We start from the raw sequence: 17,856 nt of genomic DNA, 5'->3' as shown, positions 1-17,856 counted from the left end.
TTTTTGTCAATTTGTGGGTAGTAAACAAGATGGCTTGGACAAATGACTGTTAAATGATAATGTTATTTGCATTCTATATTTTATGTTTGTGGTACTATTAGCCATGCACATTTTACCACAGACAGGATATGCAAATGTTCTTGAAAACACCTAATAAGGCCAGACAAGGACTGCACTTTAAAAAAAAAAAAGGCAAATGATAAAATAAATGAAAGCCATTGGTATTATACAGTCAATTTCAAGGAAGTACTGAAAATCAATATCAAAAGAAATATTTTAATTTTGAAAAAACCAAGATCTCTCAAAACAATGATTACAAAGCTTCATGTTGCCATATATACATGTAAAAAAATACTTCAGGACCCTGCATTCTTGCCCTTTGAGATGCAGCAATCAATATTCCTATTCATATAAGCAATCTTTGAATGTTTCTTAAATTGTATATACTCTATTCAAAATCTTTCTTCTTTATACCTTTTGTGCTGTTTGACACAACAGGTAAATATTTGTGCAGCCCTGGGAAATATTAAAATACATTTTAATTTAGCGTTAAAGTGCACAGTACATTACATAGGAAACAATATGCTCGCCGCCAATCCAAATTACTCTTCAGCCAATGCCTCTTCCTTAGAACACAAGCTTCTGCTTTGGTTAAAGTTAATGAACGTTTAATGCACACTGTCCTCCCAATCGATCGCCGTTAGCTTCCTCACCAGGTGCTGCATCGCCTGCTGATGAACGTGATGACAATTGCTCTTTGCAGTTTGGGACATGTGGCTGGCATTCATTCACATATAATCAAGACTTTGAAAGAATATCGGAATATTGGTCTCTGTAAATGCAGCATCAGAGTGAACAAGCATAAACTGCCTAAAATAGGTTGTAGTGTGACTGAAACAGCTGGTTCTTTCAAACACTCTTTGCCTCCGTGTATTTCCCTTTCTTTTCCAGTGCCCTCTATAATCATTCCTTCACCCTGCTGCTTTATAAACCTACACTTGCTTAGCTCCCTGGGCCTGTTTTTCCTCACCTATAAAATTAAGGGGTTGGACTAAAGCCCTTGTGAGGTCCTTTCCAGTTCTCCATCTATGACTCTATGATCCTAAGCTTTCTTGCTCCGCTACCTCTACCAGACGCCTTTTGGACTACATGCAGCATCTTCACGTGGTTGGCCTGAGGACTCAAGATTCATTTCTAGGGTTTCAGGACAAAGAAAAGAAATCTTGCATTCTTTTAAGAATTGCCTTGAAACTCTAAAAATTCCCTTTTTCCCTCATCCCTGCCCCTGCCCACCCACTAAAATAGAATAAAATAAACTTTTTACATCTAAGAAATATCTCCTTTAAAAAAAAAAATTGGCAGTTGTAAAAAGTATCACTCTACTGAATCCAGGTGCAATGGACCTTAAATGAACTTTGACAACTCAATGTTTTTCCTTTTATGCTGGGCCCACTAAAGACCTTTTTGGTTAAAGAGTAAACTTTTTTTATCTTCATTTTCTTGTGCTGTTTTCTCAGTCTCTGCCTCTAGTGCTGAAGTCTTTTAAGTTACCCAGGTTACAGTGCAAAATTATATTTCAAGACTCATGTTGCTAACTCCTACTTGTTGTGTTAAAAGTTTAATGTCTTGTGCATAGTAAAAATAAGTATCAATCCAAAAAATAGTTGTTCACATTTTGTCTTCAAGTTTAATCTTTCCTTGTATCATCACAGCTATTTACAAATAAATGTGGGTGCTCTCTTGATTTATGTCAATTCATTAGCATGGGGGACAACAGGACTGCTGGAATGTAAGAAATTGAATGGAATGCAGAAATATAAATTAGGCTGATGTTCCACAAACCAAAATATGAACAATGCCTCCCCAAGAAAACAGCTGTCATTGAAGCACCTATTTTTGTTGAGTTTTTAAAAAATCATATACACTAGAAAACATGATTACTAAAGTCTAAAACTACTGCACACCAAATAGGATAGAAAATAACTAAATATTTATAATATTAAAATAAAGTGTTTAACCACAAAAAAGCAGTAATAAAATACAGTTTCCTAATTTACATTTTGCATCCAAAGGATGAATAACAACTTACTAATAAATAATATTTATATAAATATTTTGTATGTTCTAAATAGTTTTTAAAAGGCAATGGGTCTGAAGCAACATCCTGAAAAAATTTGATGGTGAAAACCCTAACTCCCTCCCCCCAAATGTATGAGTTTGGTACTAATAAAAATGAATGCATTTGGCTGCAAAAACAGCTGTCCTCGGTGCTTTGGTAAAGGCAGCAGGTGAATATGGAAGGGAGGAAGAAAGTTCCATATATTGGAAGTGCTCATTTCTTAATAGTTGCTAGTTCTTGGCCACACCACATCAAGTATCTAGGCTGGATTTTCAGATGGGAAAGGAAGAATTTTTCTCTCCCAGTGGAAATATTTTCAATGCGCTTCTGGATTGGGAATTTGGAGGAGTGAAGGGAGGAAGTGAATTCAAGAGCAGAGTTCTTGATCTCTGGTGAAGTTGTGTAGATTTAAAGGAGAGATGGTGGTGATTTCATGTGAACAAAGCCTTCGTTACAGTGACATCTAGTAACGCTTGAACTGTTATGCTCACTTTGACCAGGCCTTTTTCCTCAAGGATGTGATGTGGTAGACAAAGTTTTTCCTAAAAAATAAAATAAAATAAAATAAAAGATAAAGAAAATAAATCATTTGGTGACCTGATTCTACTAATCATATCTTTCTGCATATAAAAAGTTAAAACCCACTACTGAAAAAATTAGAAATAATCATATTTATATAACCCCAGTATAGAAATATGCCCTTTCTCTACATCTTCCAGAACATTTGTTTATTTTGCCCCAAATACTCAGTTTTGAGAGTAGTCCTGAAAATCGTCTTTAACTGGATTTACTTAAGCTCATATAAGCTTAGAAAATGTTTATTTGAAAAGGCTAAATTGGATACAACCTACTTTAGACTGCAAATATTAAAAAGGTAACTTATTTTCTCAAAGAAAAGCTTTACAAACAGTCACTTACCAGTTCAAGTAACTCAAGTAATCCGGTCAAACAGAAAGGTGTGCTGATTCATTTACAGCACTGACTGTGACCTCTTGAGAGCAGGCAGTGATCTTTGTGAAAACTTGGGAAAGCTAGTCAATTTTACTTCCTTACTTGCAAGGTTATTTGTAAACATAATTCTAACTTCAAAATCTCCCTTTTTCTTTGCCCCAAGACATTTCCATTGATCTACACATTACCTTCTGGTTTCTTTAAATGGAATTTTGGATTTTCTTAGGAGCTCAAGAAAGCTGGGAAGGCACTTAATCTAATTCACAAAAACATATATCACCTTTATAATCTGATCCTTAAACAATTAAATCAACTAACTTCCCCATCTGGTAACAGAATTAGTGGGAAACTTATTCTTACTTTTTTCATCTATGAAATATGGAAGTTGGCTTAGATGATCTCTAATGCTTCTTTCAGCTCTCAATCCTAGTCCTATAACTCTGACTTTGTGAGATAGCCCATTCCAGTATTAGGCAAGTCTATTTCTTAGAAATTAATTTTTATTTTGAATTATCCAAAATCAGTTTCAAAATGTGATAGAAATTTGTGTAATATTCTAGATGTGGGTTAATTAATTAGTAAAGAGTGGGCCTTGATTTCTTAGAACACTATTCAAAAGCAGAGCATAATGCTTAGCTGTGGTTTAAGACCATAAAAAACAAAATTTAGATTTAGAAGGTCCCTCCAAGATCAAAGATAGCATGACAGAGAGAAAAGAATACTGGATCTGGAGTAAGAGGAACTGTTCATATTTCTTATGCCTGTATACTTGTAGGGAAATAAATATTCTTATCTACTGCACAAAATGAAGAGAATTAGGGTAAATGGTCTCTCAGGTCCCTTCTAATTATACTAAGATTTCTCAATCCTAGTCCAAACCCTTCAGGCCCAGAAAAATGACTTCCAGAAAAATGAGTGAGAGTCAGAATCTGAACTAGATCATTTTTACTCCTTCTACAATTCTATACTGGCTAGTGAATAAAAAAGGACTGAATTGGGAACTAATTTAAATAGTAGGATCTGGATTCAATGATGCCATGTTTTAAACTGTAAATAGCTATTTCCATTTCTTGAATTTATTCAATGTCTCTGGTCAAAGTAGATTTTTTCTTTTCTTTTTTCTTGTGTGTTAATTTTGTGACTGTACAATAAAAGAGGAAGTAAACCCGAGGGGGAAAAACTAGACTCCACACTTGATTTTCTAAGCATTTAGCATACTCATCCTCAAGAATATTCCTCTCTATTGCTAGTAAGATAGAAAATGAATTCAGGAATTCTGGACTGGAAGTCCTGGAGTGTGGAAAGCAGGGTTACTCCCTGCCCTTATATTTTCTATGATCTAGTCACTGAAGAGAATGATTTTTTGTGTATATATGTGTGTGGTTCTTACAATGCTGAAAGAAAAATGCAAAGTGAAAAGCTTCTCATGATTTTAAATTGACATACAGAAGTGATCCTACAATGTGTAAAACAAACTCCTCTCTGACCACATTTTCTTATTAGGAAACACAGTTTCAGCAGGACTTCTTCAATCTAACAAAATATTCTCCTTATTTCTAAGGCAAAGGCCCTTAAATGAAATGAGATAACATTTGTAAAGCATTTAGCTCAGTGCCTGGTGCACAGTGGGCAATTAATGCATGCTTGTTTCTTCTGTTCCTCTCCAAGTCTATGATTACATTGAATAGAATACATAGAATTGTCACCAGAGTTTACAAGAGGCTTTATAGTAAACAATGTTCATTTAGAACAACTTGATCTTCTTCAGAAAATCAGAATTACAGGATTTGAAATGAGTATCAGGTCAATCTTTCTATCTTAAGTCACCACAGACCAAGGGTTCTCTATCCTTTAAAGAGATTATGTTGAATACTAACAATACTATCTCTTATTTTGCAATCACATCTATTTGTTTTGGCCTTATGGGATTCAGCCTATTCTAACCCAATTTGCTGTAAATTGTATCTTTACAGAATTGTGCTATAGGCCCTGAAAGTGGTTAAACAACATCAATCTCAGGCATTAACTTAAAAAAAATTGATATCAATGAACAGAACTAGGAGATCATTGTACACAACAATAAGATTATACGATGATCAATTCTGATGGATATGGCTCTTTCCAACAATGAGACGATTTACATCAGTTCCAGTGATCTTATGATGAGGAGAGCCATTTACACCCAGAGAGAGGACTGTGGGAACTGAGTGTGGACCACAACATAACATTTTCACTCTTTCTATTGTTGTTTGCTTGTATTTTTTCTTCTTCTTGATCCGATTTTTCTTGTGCAGCAAGATAATTGTATTAATATACACACATATTGGATTTAACATATATTTTAACATATTTAAGATGTATTGTATTACCTGCCATCTAGGGAGAGGATGGGGGGGAAGGAGGGGAAATCTGGAACACAAGATTTTGCAAGGGTCAATGTTAAAAAAAATTACCCTGCATATATTTTGTAAATAAAAAAGCTTTAATAAAAATATTCATATCAACGGGTATATTTTACATGCTATCTCTTCTGAAATAACCTGTTATCATATGAAAAGGAAAGCTAACAGCCTATTTTGGGGGGGGGGGTATATATCTGAATTTTAAGTCTTGCCAGAATTATGAAATGAACTAGAAGGTAAGAAGTTTACCAAATTCCACAAAGAATATCCTATTCATTTTGCCAAGTATCACAATCAGGAAATTAATTGAGCAGAAAAATTCATGGGTATTATTCTTTAAGTCTGTCACTTTCATGTGTTCATACTTTATGTCACCACTGAAGCTGCTGACTTCATAAAGCCAGGACCCCAACCAGCTTAGTACTGTCAACACTGTCATCAAATATGAAGAGGATTAAACTAACAACAGCAAATCACATATAGAATTATCTCTCCCTGGGCCTCAGGCTGTGAACCATTAATCTCAGCTTTTCCTTCTTTATCTTTCCCAAAAGGGGAAAGTTAGGAAATTCGTACTTTTGTCTTGGAACAATAGCTAGCCAGTTAAACTTTACCTTCAGAGTTGGATCCAGGGGCAATGAATAATATGGCAATGAAAGCTACAGGTGAAACAGGAGCTGAGAAAGGCTAACTCGGGAGACTGTCCTGGACTGAGTGCCAGAATGCAAAAGAAGGATGCTTCCTTGGTCCTTGACTGGCTATGATGAAGGGCACAATGTCTGGACCACAGAGGGACTTGGGAAGAACAGGCTCCCATCTTAGCCTGAGGCAAGGGCATCAAATATCTCGAAACTGCCCTAACCTTCTTTCAGGACTGCTTTGTCTCACTCCAAATGGGCAATCTCAGAGTAAGATCTATTTGTCTGTTCATATTTGACAGCCAAAACACCTAAAGGAGCAAGTAGCTCTGTGGACCTGCTAGTAGTAGTGTAATGATGGAATGAATACTTCAGATGCAACCTGGGTTCTGGTCAGAGGCAATGGAATATAGTGGGAAGGATGTTGGATTTATGATCAGGAGAGACTGGGCTTGAATCTTGGCTCTGATACTTCACAGTTAGTTGTGTGACCTTGAGTAAATGCTTGAGACACAATTATAAAAAGAAGCCAGAAGATAAATATATAGTAGGTAAGGGAAAATCAGTTAGGAAAACCTTAGAGTTCTATTCTACACTTAGGAGTTTTAAGGGCTTTCTGGGACACTGGAGGACCTGCTTAATCATGATGAACTGCAGTTTCCTTGGCAGCAAGAAGAGATGACAACTTTTTATAGGATTGTTAGGAACATCTCGTGAAAGAAGCACCTTAAGAAATATATATGTCACAAAACAGGAATACTAAATTGCTGTTGTCATGAGTATCAGTATAAATCAATTTTTTGTTTTAACAGGAACAATAATTATTCCTATTTTATAGATGAGGAAAGAGAAATTTTTAAAAAGCGCAATACCACTACATGAAAAAAACCAAATTGAGAAACACTAATCAGGAAAATTCCTTCAATAAGTAACTCACAATGCATATAGGTACAAGAAAAATAACTATTTAAGCTAACTTTAGACACAAAGTAACAGGTAAATAACATGTGCAGATATATTATATCTGGCAGTTCTAAACAAGAACTCAGACAATATCACAAGCAAATCTATTTTCTGGTTCAACCAATAAGTATTTTAAGCATACTATGAATGCTTAGAAATTAAAACAACCTTATCCTCAATCCTTTTTTGTGGAACAATGAATGTTTTTGTGATGAAAATAACTCTCTGCCCTATTCCCTCCCTCTACCTTATCTTATTATAGTTTCATACACATAGTTTCATACACATTGAATCTTGGCTCTTGATACTTCACAGTTAGTTGTGTGACCTTGAGTAAATGTTTGAGACACAATTATAAAAAGAAGCCAGAAGATAAATATATAGTAGGTAAGGGAAAATCAGTTAGGAAAACCTTAGAGTTCTATTCTATTATAGTAGGAGTAGAGTTCTATTCTCTGCAGTTTTTCTGCAGAGCTTTTAAAGTAAGACTTGTCAGCATACATGTGGGATGGAACTGCAAAGGAACAGAAGGAGAAACTGGAGTGGAATGATGCAAAACACAAAGAGGGAGAGGGGTCCCAGTTGCTATATTCCCTCTCTCCTCACATTACCTTATCTTTAAAAATAAATAAATAAATAAATAAATAAACCTTATCTTTATTTCTTTCCACTCATATGGGACATAGGATCTTTGAGGAGAAAGGCTGTTTTTATGCTTGTATCCCTGATTCTTAGCTCAGTGCCTGGTACTTTATATATAAACATCTGCTAAATTGAAATGGTCAAAACATGCATAATAGGGTTCAAAGTCCATTTTTTCCCCCTCCTAGGCCTAGGCCTAATGATCATAAGTATTCAATTTTAAACTGGAGAAATACCTAAAGAAATTTCACTTAGAGTTGGCATTAGCTTCGTGTTAAATGGAAAGCTTCTGCAGCACAGTGTAGTGGAGAAAATTCTATGCAGAGAAAGCCTAGACCAAATAACCAGAGTTCTTGAATTACAAAGAATGCATGATCAACAATATTTCTATTTAAAAATAGATGTTTTCTGTTTATTCTGTATGTAGCTTGTTTGTATATATTTGCTTCTTGTCTTTCATTAGATTGTGGGATTCTTGAAGCCAAGAGTTGTCGCTTGTCTCTTTTTGTGTTCCCAGCGCTTTATATAATGTTTTGGCTTATAATAGGGGCTTAATAAATGTTTTCTGAATGACTGACTGATACATTATCAACTGCATAATTTTAAAATCCCATAACATGCATTATCATCAATATTCAGCTATGATTTTATCTCTATCTTAATTAACTAAGTCTCAAAGAATTTAAGGTTTTACCAAGGTAGCAGGACCAAGGAGTGATTCTGAATCCAGACCTCTTTCCCACTGGCCCATATTACTTCTACAGAACTTATTCCAAATCTATGTTGTAAATAAACTTCACATTTTTCTATGATAAGAATAACTCCCTGAAAATATAATTTTAAAAAATAGAAAAGAACATTTCTTTAAACAAACACCTTGACTGAGAATATAGAAGCCATAAAAATTCTAGAAGTTTCAAAAAGTTTATTTTCTGTTCTTTCATTAAAAAGATATTGTCACTATAGAATATTTTGTTTTAAATCTGGGAAGTATTTGAGTAAGAGAGAGGGAAAAACCATGACAAACTTGTATTTATAATTTTATGCTACTTGACAAGGTAAGTGTTCGACAATTACTATTGATTGAAATTATGATTGGATTTAGAGCTGAGAGTCAAACCCTTTCAATTTATAAATAGGAAAAAGGGATATAGTTAAGCAGGTAAGGTACTTATCCATGTTCCTATAGGTGCTTAGGACTAGCCAATGAATTTAATTCAGGTCTTCTGTCTCTAAATCCAGCATACTTCTCACTACTGATATGTGAAACAACTTAGGGCTACAATAAAATCTAAATAAAATCCTTACTTCCCATTAATTATGAGGTCTGTATTGACGATTGTCAGATGACAGTCACTGATGTATTACCTACTACTCATGAGGCCCTTTGAATCCTGCTAAGAGTCTGGCCAAGTCTGAGGAATGAGGACTTTTAAAGATATGGGCAAACATTTCTTCTGAGACTTCATATTGCTCATCTAACAGCACTTAAAATACTTCCATTCTTTGGGGTGTTGTAAGGACTTTAAATGCCTAGATCAAGTCCTAGATGTAAGAATTTTATGTAATCCAATAGAAATGCAAGCAGAGACATGTGTACATTGAGAAAGGAACTATCCCTCACCATTACTTTAATCATTTATCATATTATCTGTGACATTGGAGACAGAAAGAATACACACATAATGCTTCATGGAATATCTTGTTTCCAAACTATGAAGAGTCCAGTCATTAGGCATTAATTCTGTGCCTGTCAGGCACACACTTAGATAAGAAATCAATATAATTAGGTAAGAGATAAAACACTAATTTACTACGTTACCTACCCAATATCTGAAAATCACAGCAAACCTCAATGTTTTCCAAAAAGTGATTAAATCAACTTATTCAGGCAGAATTATTCTAGTGTAAACAAGGAAATTATTTTTTAAAAAGGAAAAATGAAAAATCCATGACTCTAAAGCCTATAGCAACATAATTCAGGGGACTGACTGAAGAGGATATTAACTGGTGAGCATTCACTTGACCAGGAGAAAGAACAGAGGAATTCAAAGAAAGTGTATTTGGGCATTAGAATGGAAATCCAATAACTTTCTGAGGCTCCACTAAGGATTTCTCAGTAGCTATGCAGACAACTGACACGATGGGATTAAAGTCCCTCTACTTTGGTTCTAAGAAATATCTTCAAGAGGACCAGATCAGGGAATTGGACTCCAAAAATGTATTTCTTACAGTTCCATTCAGGGAATTATAACTGTTGCCAAAGCTTCCCAGTTTACCAAACAGACCCCCTTGAATTTTTAGTTATCAAAATGTTTAAAAATCCAATTATTTGTTGTATAGAGAAAGTTTGTTCTACTTACAGAGTTCATATTCAAAATAGGCCAATGTAAATTATTATTTATTTAAGAAAAAAATAGAAATTGTACTTTGGAAACCCAATCTCATCTTGAGACAATAAAGAAAATAAATGACCATGACATAATATGACAAATTACTTTTGTCTGCCCCCAGATTGACCATGGCTGACTAGACAAGATTATAACAGTTCAGTGGGAAAATGTGAACACAACTCAACAGTTAAGTCCATTAGAGAAAATATATACAGCAAAAACCTTGTCCATTCTAGTTGATTCTAATTTCCAGGGCAAAATTGCATGCTGAATTAAAAGTGTTTTGTAAAGTATAAAGTCCTCATACAAATGTGAGCTGTTACTTATTTATAAATGGTTGCATTCCTTTGTGAGAAGGAAATAGTGAGTGAGATTTGCAACTGATTGAAAAATAATTTTTGCATCTAGAAACTTTTTAAACAATTTAAATTTGGGCCTAATAACTTCTGGTTCAGAGTAAAGAAATATATAGCAGCCAGCCAACTAATAGAACCTGTCCAGTCTCATTCCAAGAATGGAAAGGTAATAAAGAGCTAACAACTTAGTACTTCTCATGCAGGGTAAGGCAAGAAAAAGAGAACAAGCAAGAAAAAGGGCTGAAACACAGCTAGCTGGAGGATCAGAACATTCAGCTCTCCTTTATTCCGATCGAAACTGGGAGTTAGTAATTTGCTGAGCTTTCAGTCTCCTTTTGTCTGCTTGCCAAGTTAAAAAGGACATTTTGATTAGAAGAAAAGCCTTAAGGGCAGCATAGGCTCCAGTATAAAAGTAGAACCTATTTGAGATACTGTCTGGGGAAAATGTAGATTCTTAATTTGCTACTCAAAATTTTGAAGACAGAAAAACAAGAGGAAGAAAGCAGGTAAATCAGTAGGCAAAACCATTAAATGTAAAGAGATTTTATAAAAGCCAAAGAAGAAATCTTAGGTTGGAAAGCTAATACAGTAGGATAGGAACATTAAAACACGGCTAGATACTCAACAGTCAGTTAAACTAAAAAAATTGTTGGCCAATTGATAAATATTAAAAAATTAATCAGAAGAAAAGGCCATGCAGTCATAATCTGGACAGCTAAATAATAGTACTATCTATAGACAGAAACACACACAGAACATAAAATCAAAAATCAAAACCAAAACAGACCCCCAGCTATGCTGTCAATGGAAAGCCCAAGTCCAAACCATCTTATTATTATTCTACAAGGGAGTGTGGCTGTAGTGGATAGATGTATAAAATATTAGTATGGGGATCTGGCTTCAGTATTTACTAGCTGTGTGACTATCAATAAATCACATTACTTGAATTCCAGTTTTTTCACCTATGAAGTGAGAATAATACTTTTATTTATAAGCTACCTTGTAGGAATGGTTAGGAAGTTCTTTGTAAGTATTAATGGGCTACAGAAGGATGACACATTATTAATCATGGCTAAATTTTCAAAGACATTAACCAATGATTTTTTTTACTTTCCTTGAAAAATGGAATTAGATTTTATAAGAATAGGATGAGAGGTGCACATCTTTCACAATAAATATTGTAGATTTTCAGCAACATATCAGAATTTGATAATCTTTAGAAATTACAACAATCTACAAGCAAAAAAAAAGATTTAAGGTTACAAATCACTGTCTTTACAACAAACATGCAAAGAAATTACTAACAAATATTATTAACTCCATGTCACAAATGTAGAACTGGGGTTTTATAGTGCTTAATGAACTGTTAATTATTACACAGTTAGGAAGTGTCAGAGCCAGAATTTGGACCCAGTCTTCCGATTCCAGGGTTGAGGGAAGAAAGAGAGGAAGAGAAGTCTTTCTTTCATAGAGAGAAGGAAAGAATGATTTTGTCCAATTTCTTAGGCAATCTTTGCTGCTAGTAGAGATACAAGGGATGGTTTGATGAAGACAATCTACTAAAAATAAGACAAACAGAAGAGATGCTACAAAGACAAAGCAAGGATGATCCCTGGTGTCTGAGAAGCTACAGTAGTGGAAAGAACTCACAAGTCTATAGCAATAGGAAATGGATTGGCCCAATGGGAGTAGCTGAAGCTAGGAGGCAAGAGGTGGGAGCAGAAGCTGCTACCCAAGCCAAATAACAATCATCACCCAAAAAACAAGGAAACTATGACTATGGGTTATCATATAGATCATATAAAACCACTAAGTACTGTGGCAGAAATAGCACCAGCTTCTCCTGATACATAGAATATGTGTGTGAAAATGCATACTTCATTAAGATTTTCAAATAATACACATTATTCCCAATGTCTGTTCAAATAAGATTAATAAAAATCACCCTCTGGCACTTCTATATGAGGTGTCTGGAGAGTTCAGAAGGCAACTGCTGACAGAGATAGAAAGAAAGGTAACAAATAAAACTATATATAGCCCATGCAAACTTATCAAAGTATTCTCTCTGATGATATAAATAAATCACTTTAACCTAGCTTATAAGCCTTAAAAATTTCATTCCTAAGATAAAATATCCTAATAATTTGATTCAACCCAGACACTAAAATGATGCATCTGAATAAAAAATCTGATTAATCAATAAATATTTATTAAATACCTACATATATATATATATATATATATATGTAAATGTACAATAAAGTTAGGAGAAAAAAATACTTAATGACTAAATGTTGAAGCAAATTAAACCATTTATGAAAATCTAAGTGATAAAACCCCAGTGCCCAAACAAGATTTAACACTGGGAACTTTCTAACTTCCATGAAAAAAGGAAATAGTGAAATATACATAAAGACTTACTGCCTTGGTACTTTAAAAGTAATAAGTAAAATAGAACCAAAGAGACTAGTTTTACAATCCGCAGTCCAATTTTCAAAAGTAACATCTTGATTTTAGTTCACTTTAGGGGACTTGGTCACTTATTACACCATGACTTTCTATGGTCTTGGAATTCCACACGTATTCTCATCTTTCTTATGAGAACCTACCCTTTGCCATGAGTTATCTCAGTTTCTAGAAGCATTCTGGAAACATAATCCAATGTGAAATTTCTGAAGTTCCATTCTCTACTTATAATCAAATAGAAAATATATATCAAAATTATTTTACTTATCCAACTATGTCCTTATCATTTGTGCTATGTTGTCTTACCTGAATCAAATAATGGAAAGGAATGAGCCCTTAGGCCATGTTCCCAGGCAAAAATGTTTTTGTAACCTTTGGTGCTTAATATTTGCAAGGGACTGACTATGAGTGGATCATAATTACATACTTATAAACAGTGTCATTAGAAAGGGGCTTTCTCAGCAAATGTCATATAAACAAAGCTGATGAAATAGGCAAGGGAAGAGCTTATTGTGTCTTAGGCTCTGGTGTTATGAGAAGAAAAAAAAAAGGAAGATTAAGAGGAGAAGCTGGAAAATTGTCCCTCTTTCATAACAATAAAATAAAAAAAATAAAGCATCTCTAAAATGTTTTCACACTCAGTTGGACAGTATGCCTTATACATGTACCATTCAAAGTATTTAAATGGTAGTCCTAGAGTTGAGAGATATCTCTCATGAGAGATAGCTGAGAGGTGGAGAGGAAAAAGAAAAGTTTTAGAATTTTTAATAGCAGTAGATAATGGAGTTCATTTCATTTTCTCACCTAAAGGTAAAATGTTAAGCTTCCTCTATAACATACCATATTGCTTCTGAAAAAAACAAAACAAAACACTATCCCATCAAAATTTCAGAGAGCAGCACTAACATACCTTCTCTCATGGGGGTGGTGGATGAGGCACTATGTGACTTTAGAATAACAAATTATTAAAACCACTGAAAGTTATTCTGGTTACATTTTTGTAAAGCTACTGATATACCAATAAAACCTCTGAAATATCATTCAAAAAAGCATTTATTAAGCACCTGAAGGTTAATGATTCTGTGCTAGATGCTGTACAGAATTGGATTACAAGGCAACACAATTTGGCATGCTGATTGATTATGCTCTTCCAGTATAAAACAAGGCTGGATGATTTTTTAAAAATCCTGTGTTTTTTCAATCAATATCTAGTTTTCACAAGAGAATAGAAAACCTTGTTAATAAGATAAGAAGACTCAGTAATAGTAGTTTTTTTTTTCTATTAGAAAACTAGCCATTTTCCTATGCAATATAATTTGGGTTCGATCAGATTGGGTGGCAAGAAAGCTGTGTATTATCTTTCTTTTGAATTTTATCAGGTCCATACTTGGCTGCCAGGATTCATAGGAATATTCAGCGGGAAAATGTGTCTTCCTAGAAATTCTACCTAAAGACTGATTATCCATCTGGTAAGCTGAAGAGTTCATGTTAATAAAAAACAACTGTCATATTTTTTAAATTTGGGAAATAAATTATAACTCTGGTATTAACATAAAATAAATGCTACAAGCCACATAATAGAAATGGAATTTAGATAAATAGGATTCAATTTCCTTGTTTTTATATAGTATGTATTCTCTCATCAGAAAGAAAAACATTCTTAAAATTTGGATATAGTTCAAATTTTTTTCTTTAATCCTTTTGGCTAATTGCTCCATGGGCAATGTACTTGAGTCAATATCCTATATATCTAGTTAAGTATTAAAATAAATTGTCAGTGAATATTTATTAGAATTCACAGGCTTAAGGAGCACTCCAATATTGAGAAGTCCTTCTTCTATTAGTTTTATTATATCTTGGAATTATGCTGAAAACCTAAAGACTATAAATGTTTCAACTGGATCATATTCTAGGTCTCCAGAATTTAAGATCCACCTTTTCTAATCTAATTCTTAAATGAAGTACTCAAATGCAAAACCATCAATTAAGTGTGTATAAAATGTTTCTTAGAAATAATGTGGTCCCACTTCTCTGCTACCTCCCCTTCCTGCAATGGCTTAGTAATAAATGTTGTCAAGAGTCTTAGGACAGGCTTAATAATAAGAGAAGGATGGAAATGTACAAAAAGTTCTTGTGCCAGCAAATTCCACCATTTAGTATTTTAAAGACTAATTCTATTTCCCCAAAGCTATTCTACTTGGGGTTCTTTCCTTGACCACCATGACAATACAACATGTCCAGAGTTGGTACATTGGCAATAACACTACACATTGGCTCCAATGTGGAAAAGTGAGAAGAATCCAGATGAATTCTCACAGATAGAAGAATTCCAGAGTGGGCTTTTAAAAATAGGTTATTCTATAGTCTTTATTCTTGAATAATTTTAAGATCATTTTGGACCGAGACCTTAATTTTGCATCTGTGAATGATAACAGCACCAAAAATAACACTTATATCCTTAACCCTGTACTATGGTCCTTGTTCAGTACTGGCCCACCCAAAGGAAAAAAAAAAAATATTCATGTAAAAAATCACCACAGCTCCATTCTTTTCTTCCTTTTTTTTTTTTAAAGTATAATCCTCCCCCCCCCCAACCCCCCACCCAAGTACAGTTTCAGGCACTTTAATAAATCAGGAAAAACTTGTGACAGCAATGTTGCTGATAGTGCATGGACTCAGTAACCTAAACATGACGGAAACAAGGGTGTGTATGAGGGAGAGGTCTTAAATATCATTTTTGATTTAGAAGTTATAACCTGAAAACTTAATATGAAAAATTCTTAGCTCAAACTTCTGAGACTATTGAAGAGATGACAGGAGTAGAAATTTGCAAGGCAAAGGAAGAAGTGAAAAATACCTGTAAAAAGTTAGATAAAGCAGAATGTTTGAATGTACATGCTAGAGAACAGATTATGCTGATAGAGCATTCCAGCGATAAGTAATATACATCAACACTACAAAGAATACGTGGACAAGACAAAGGCCTATAAGGTCCCTCGAGCGAAGGGCAGAAGTTGATTGTGGGGGTTTCTCCCCATGTGCCAGCAGAGTATCAACAGTCTTTCGAATGTGACGAAAATCCAAGTGCAGGATGTCATACGGAGAGCAGAGGTCAGCCTATCCCGAAGGGCAGCCAGTAGAACAGAAAGAGAGTGAATAAAATTAAAAATACAAAGAGGTAACAACAGAAGAGAAATGCAGTATTCTTGGTTGCTATATGGCTTGGAATAATAACCCTTGTCCTCATGTGATAGGCAAAAATTTTTCTTTCGCTTTAAAGACTTAGTCATGAGAGAGAAGCACCATGCTAGAATTTATTTTATGCAATCTAAAAGAGCAAAGTTGTTTTCTATACATATTCTTATTGTACCAAAAGTTTAGCTGAATGGTTATTAACAAAACCAATACCAGATACTCCATATCTGATACAGAGCATTTTGACCAGCTGGTAGTGGTTTTAGGTGCTAACTGGTACTTGGAGAAATTTTCAGCTCAACCTTTTTAATAAATGAATAAATGTAAAGTTTTAAGTTTGAATTCCTTTATTTCACCTAAATTCAACCTCACTCATCTTTGAAAAATAAAAAATATTCCTATTTGAAGGGTGAAATAACTCTCTCTCATCTTGGTTAGTCAAAAATTTTAAGGACTATTAGGGAAAATGAGTTCTAAAGACATCTTTTACTCAAGACCAAAAAGGAAAAATAACCCTAATATTTTTTCCCTTTAATCTGAAAAAAAAAAGATTTTACAAATATAGGGAAGTCTCCATGAAAAAATGTAGGCCTCTCAGAGTCCTTCTTGGGGCACATAGTACATAAATGATTTGCCTAGCGTCCCAGAGCTACTATGTGTCAGAGGCTAGACTTGAATCCACCATATTTATTTCTCCTTATTTTTCAGAAACAAAATAAAATAAGCTTGTCTGTTATCTATATTTTACCTGTCTATATTTTATCTACCATGAAAGAAAAAAAAAAACAATCAAAACTTTCTAATACATTATCTTCCTAACTCAAATGGAAGCAAAGTTCAGAGTTTTAATGATTACAACTGAATTAAAGGTCAATGAGAAAGTAGAAATGAGTCTTTCAATGAGGAATTTTCAAATGAGACAAAACCTTCAAAATTCATGATCCATGAATTTTAGAAAATATTTTGTTATAAAGCTCTTAAAAAAAAAAAAAAAAAAAAGCTTTATTGGCAGACAGATGCAAATCACAGAAAGCTTAATTAAAAACAAAGCACAATTGTGCTGAATAGCTCTCCAAGATTTTGTAAATGGAAAATATACGTTAATAAAAGATTTTAAGCAGTATAACCAAAAACTGGTTTGATTAGGATATAGAAGGAAGACAACCATTATTTTTTCTCAATGGACACAAAATTAATTCTATGAAATAGATTAACACCTTCAGTGAAGGAAAGCAGCTGCTTATAGATTTAATTTCATAGAAGGGAGGAGGATAAGGAGAAATCTGATGATGGGGATTAGGAGAAGGAGACATAAATTAAGGAATATAAGCGTGCCCAAAGCATTTTCTATTGCAATGTTGGCTGTAGCAAGTGAAACCTGAGAAAAACGTGGACATGAGCAAAGAGAAAAGTCAGCTTCTGCAAACTGAAATGTAACTTAATATGTGTGTTAGCTGAATAATAAAGACAATCACTTACTTAACTGGTAAACAGAAGAAAGCTTCTCCTAGTGAAATAGGTTAAGGAAAATGATTTTTGCATGCCCTCTAGCGGCTCTGAAAGAAAACTCAAGTTTTTCACAAAGCAATTCAATATGTAGAGGATATTTCTGATAAGGTAACTGCAAATTAAACAGCAGGTTCCTTATTCAAAATGCACACCACATTGGGCGCCACTCTATCCATTCACTGAACAATTTCAAGAATTGTATATTTGTAACTATAAAAATCT

At 34.0% G+C, this 17,856-nt stretch overlaps 1 protein-coding gene across 4 annotated transcripts in view; it reads right to left on the bottom strand.

Moving 5' to 3' along the window:
* Positions 1–247: 247 nt before the first annotated feature.
* Positions 248–17,856, bottom strand: part of LRCH1 (leucine rich repeats and calponin homology domain containing 1) — a 231,477-nt gene continuing 213,868 nt past the window's right edge. For 2 of the 4 annotated variants that reach the window (XM_031961918.1, XM_031961920.1), the window contains one exon: positions 248–2,661. In XM_031961918.1, the coding sequence (XP_031817778.1) occupies positions 2,551–2,661 (111 nt within the window). In that variant the 3' untranslated portion in view covers positions 248–2,550. Of the gene's footprint in view, positions 2,662–15,786; positions 16,048–17,856 lie in introns of those variants that run through there. The other 2 variants (XM_031961917.1, XM_031961919.1) reach the window with 1 other exon arrangement.

Source organism: Sarcophilus harrisii, chromosome 3, assembly GCF_902635505.1.
Source record: "Sarcophilus harrisii chromosome 3, mSarHar1.11, whole genome shotgun sequence".
Classification (NCBI taxonomy): Eukaryota; Metazoa; Chordata; class Mammalia; order Dasyuromorphia; family Dasyuridae; genus Sarcophilus; species Sarcophilus harrisii.
Note: the sequence above shows the minus strand (reverse complement) of the source record. Positions and strands in the feature narration are given on the sequence as shown.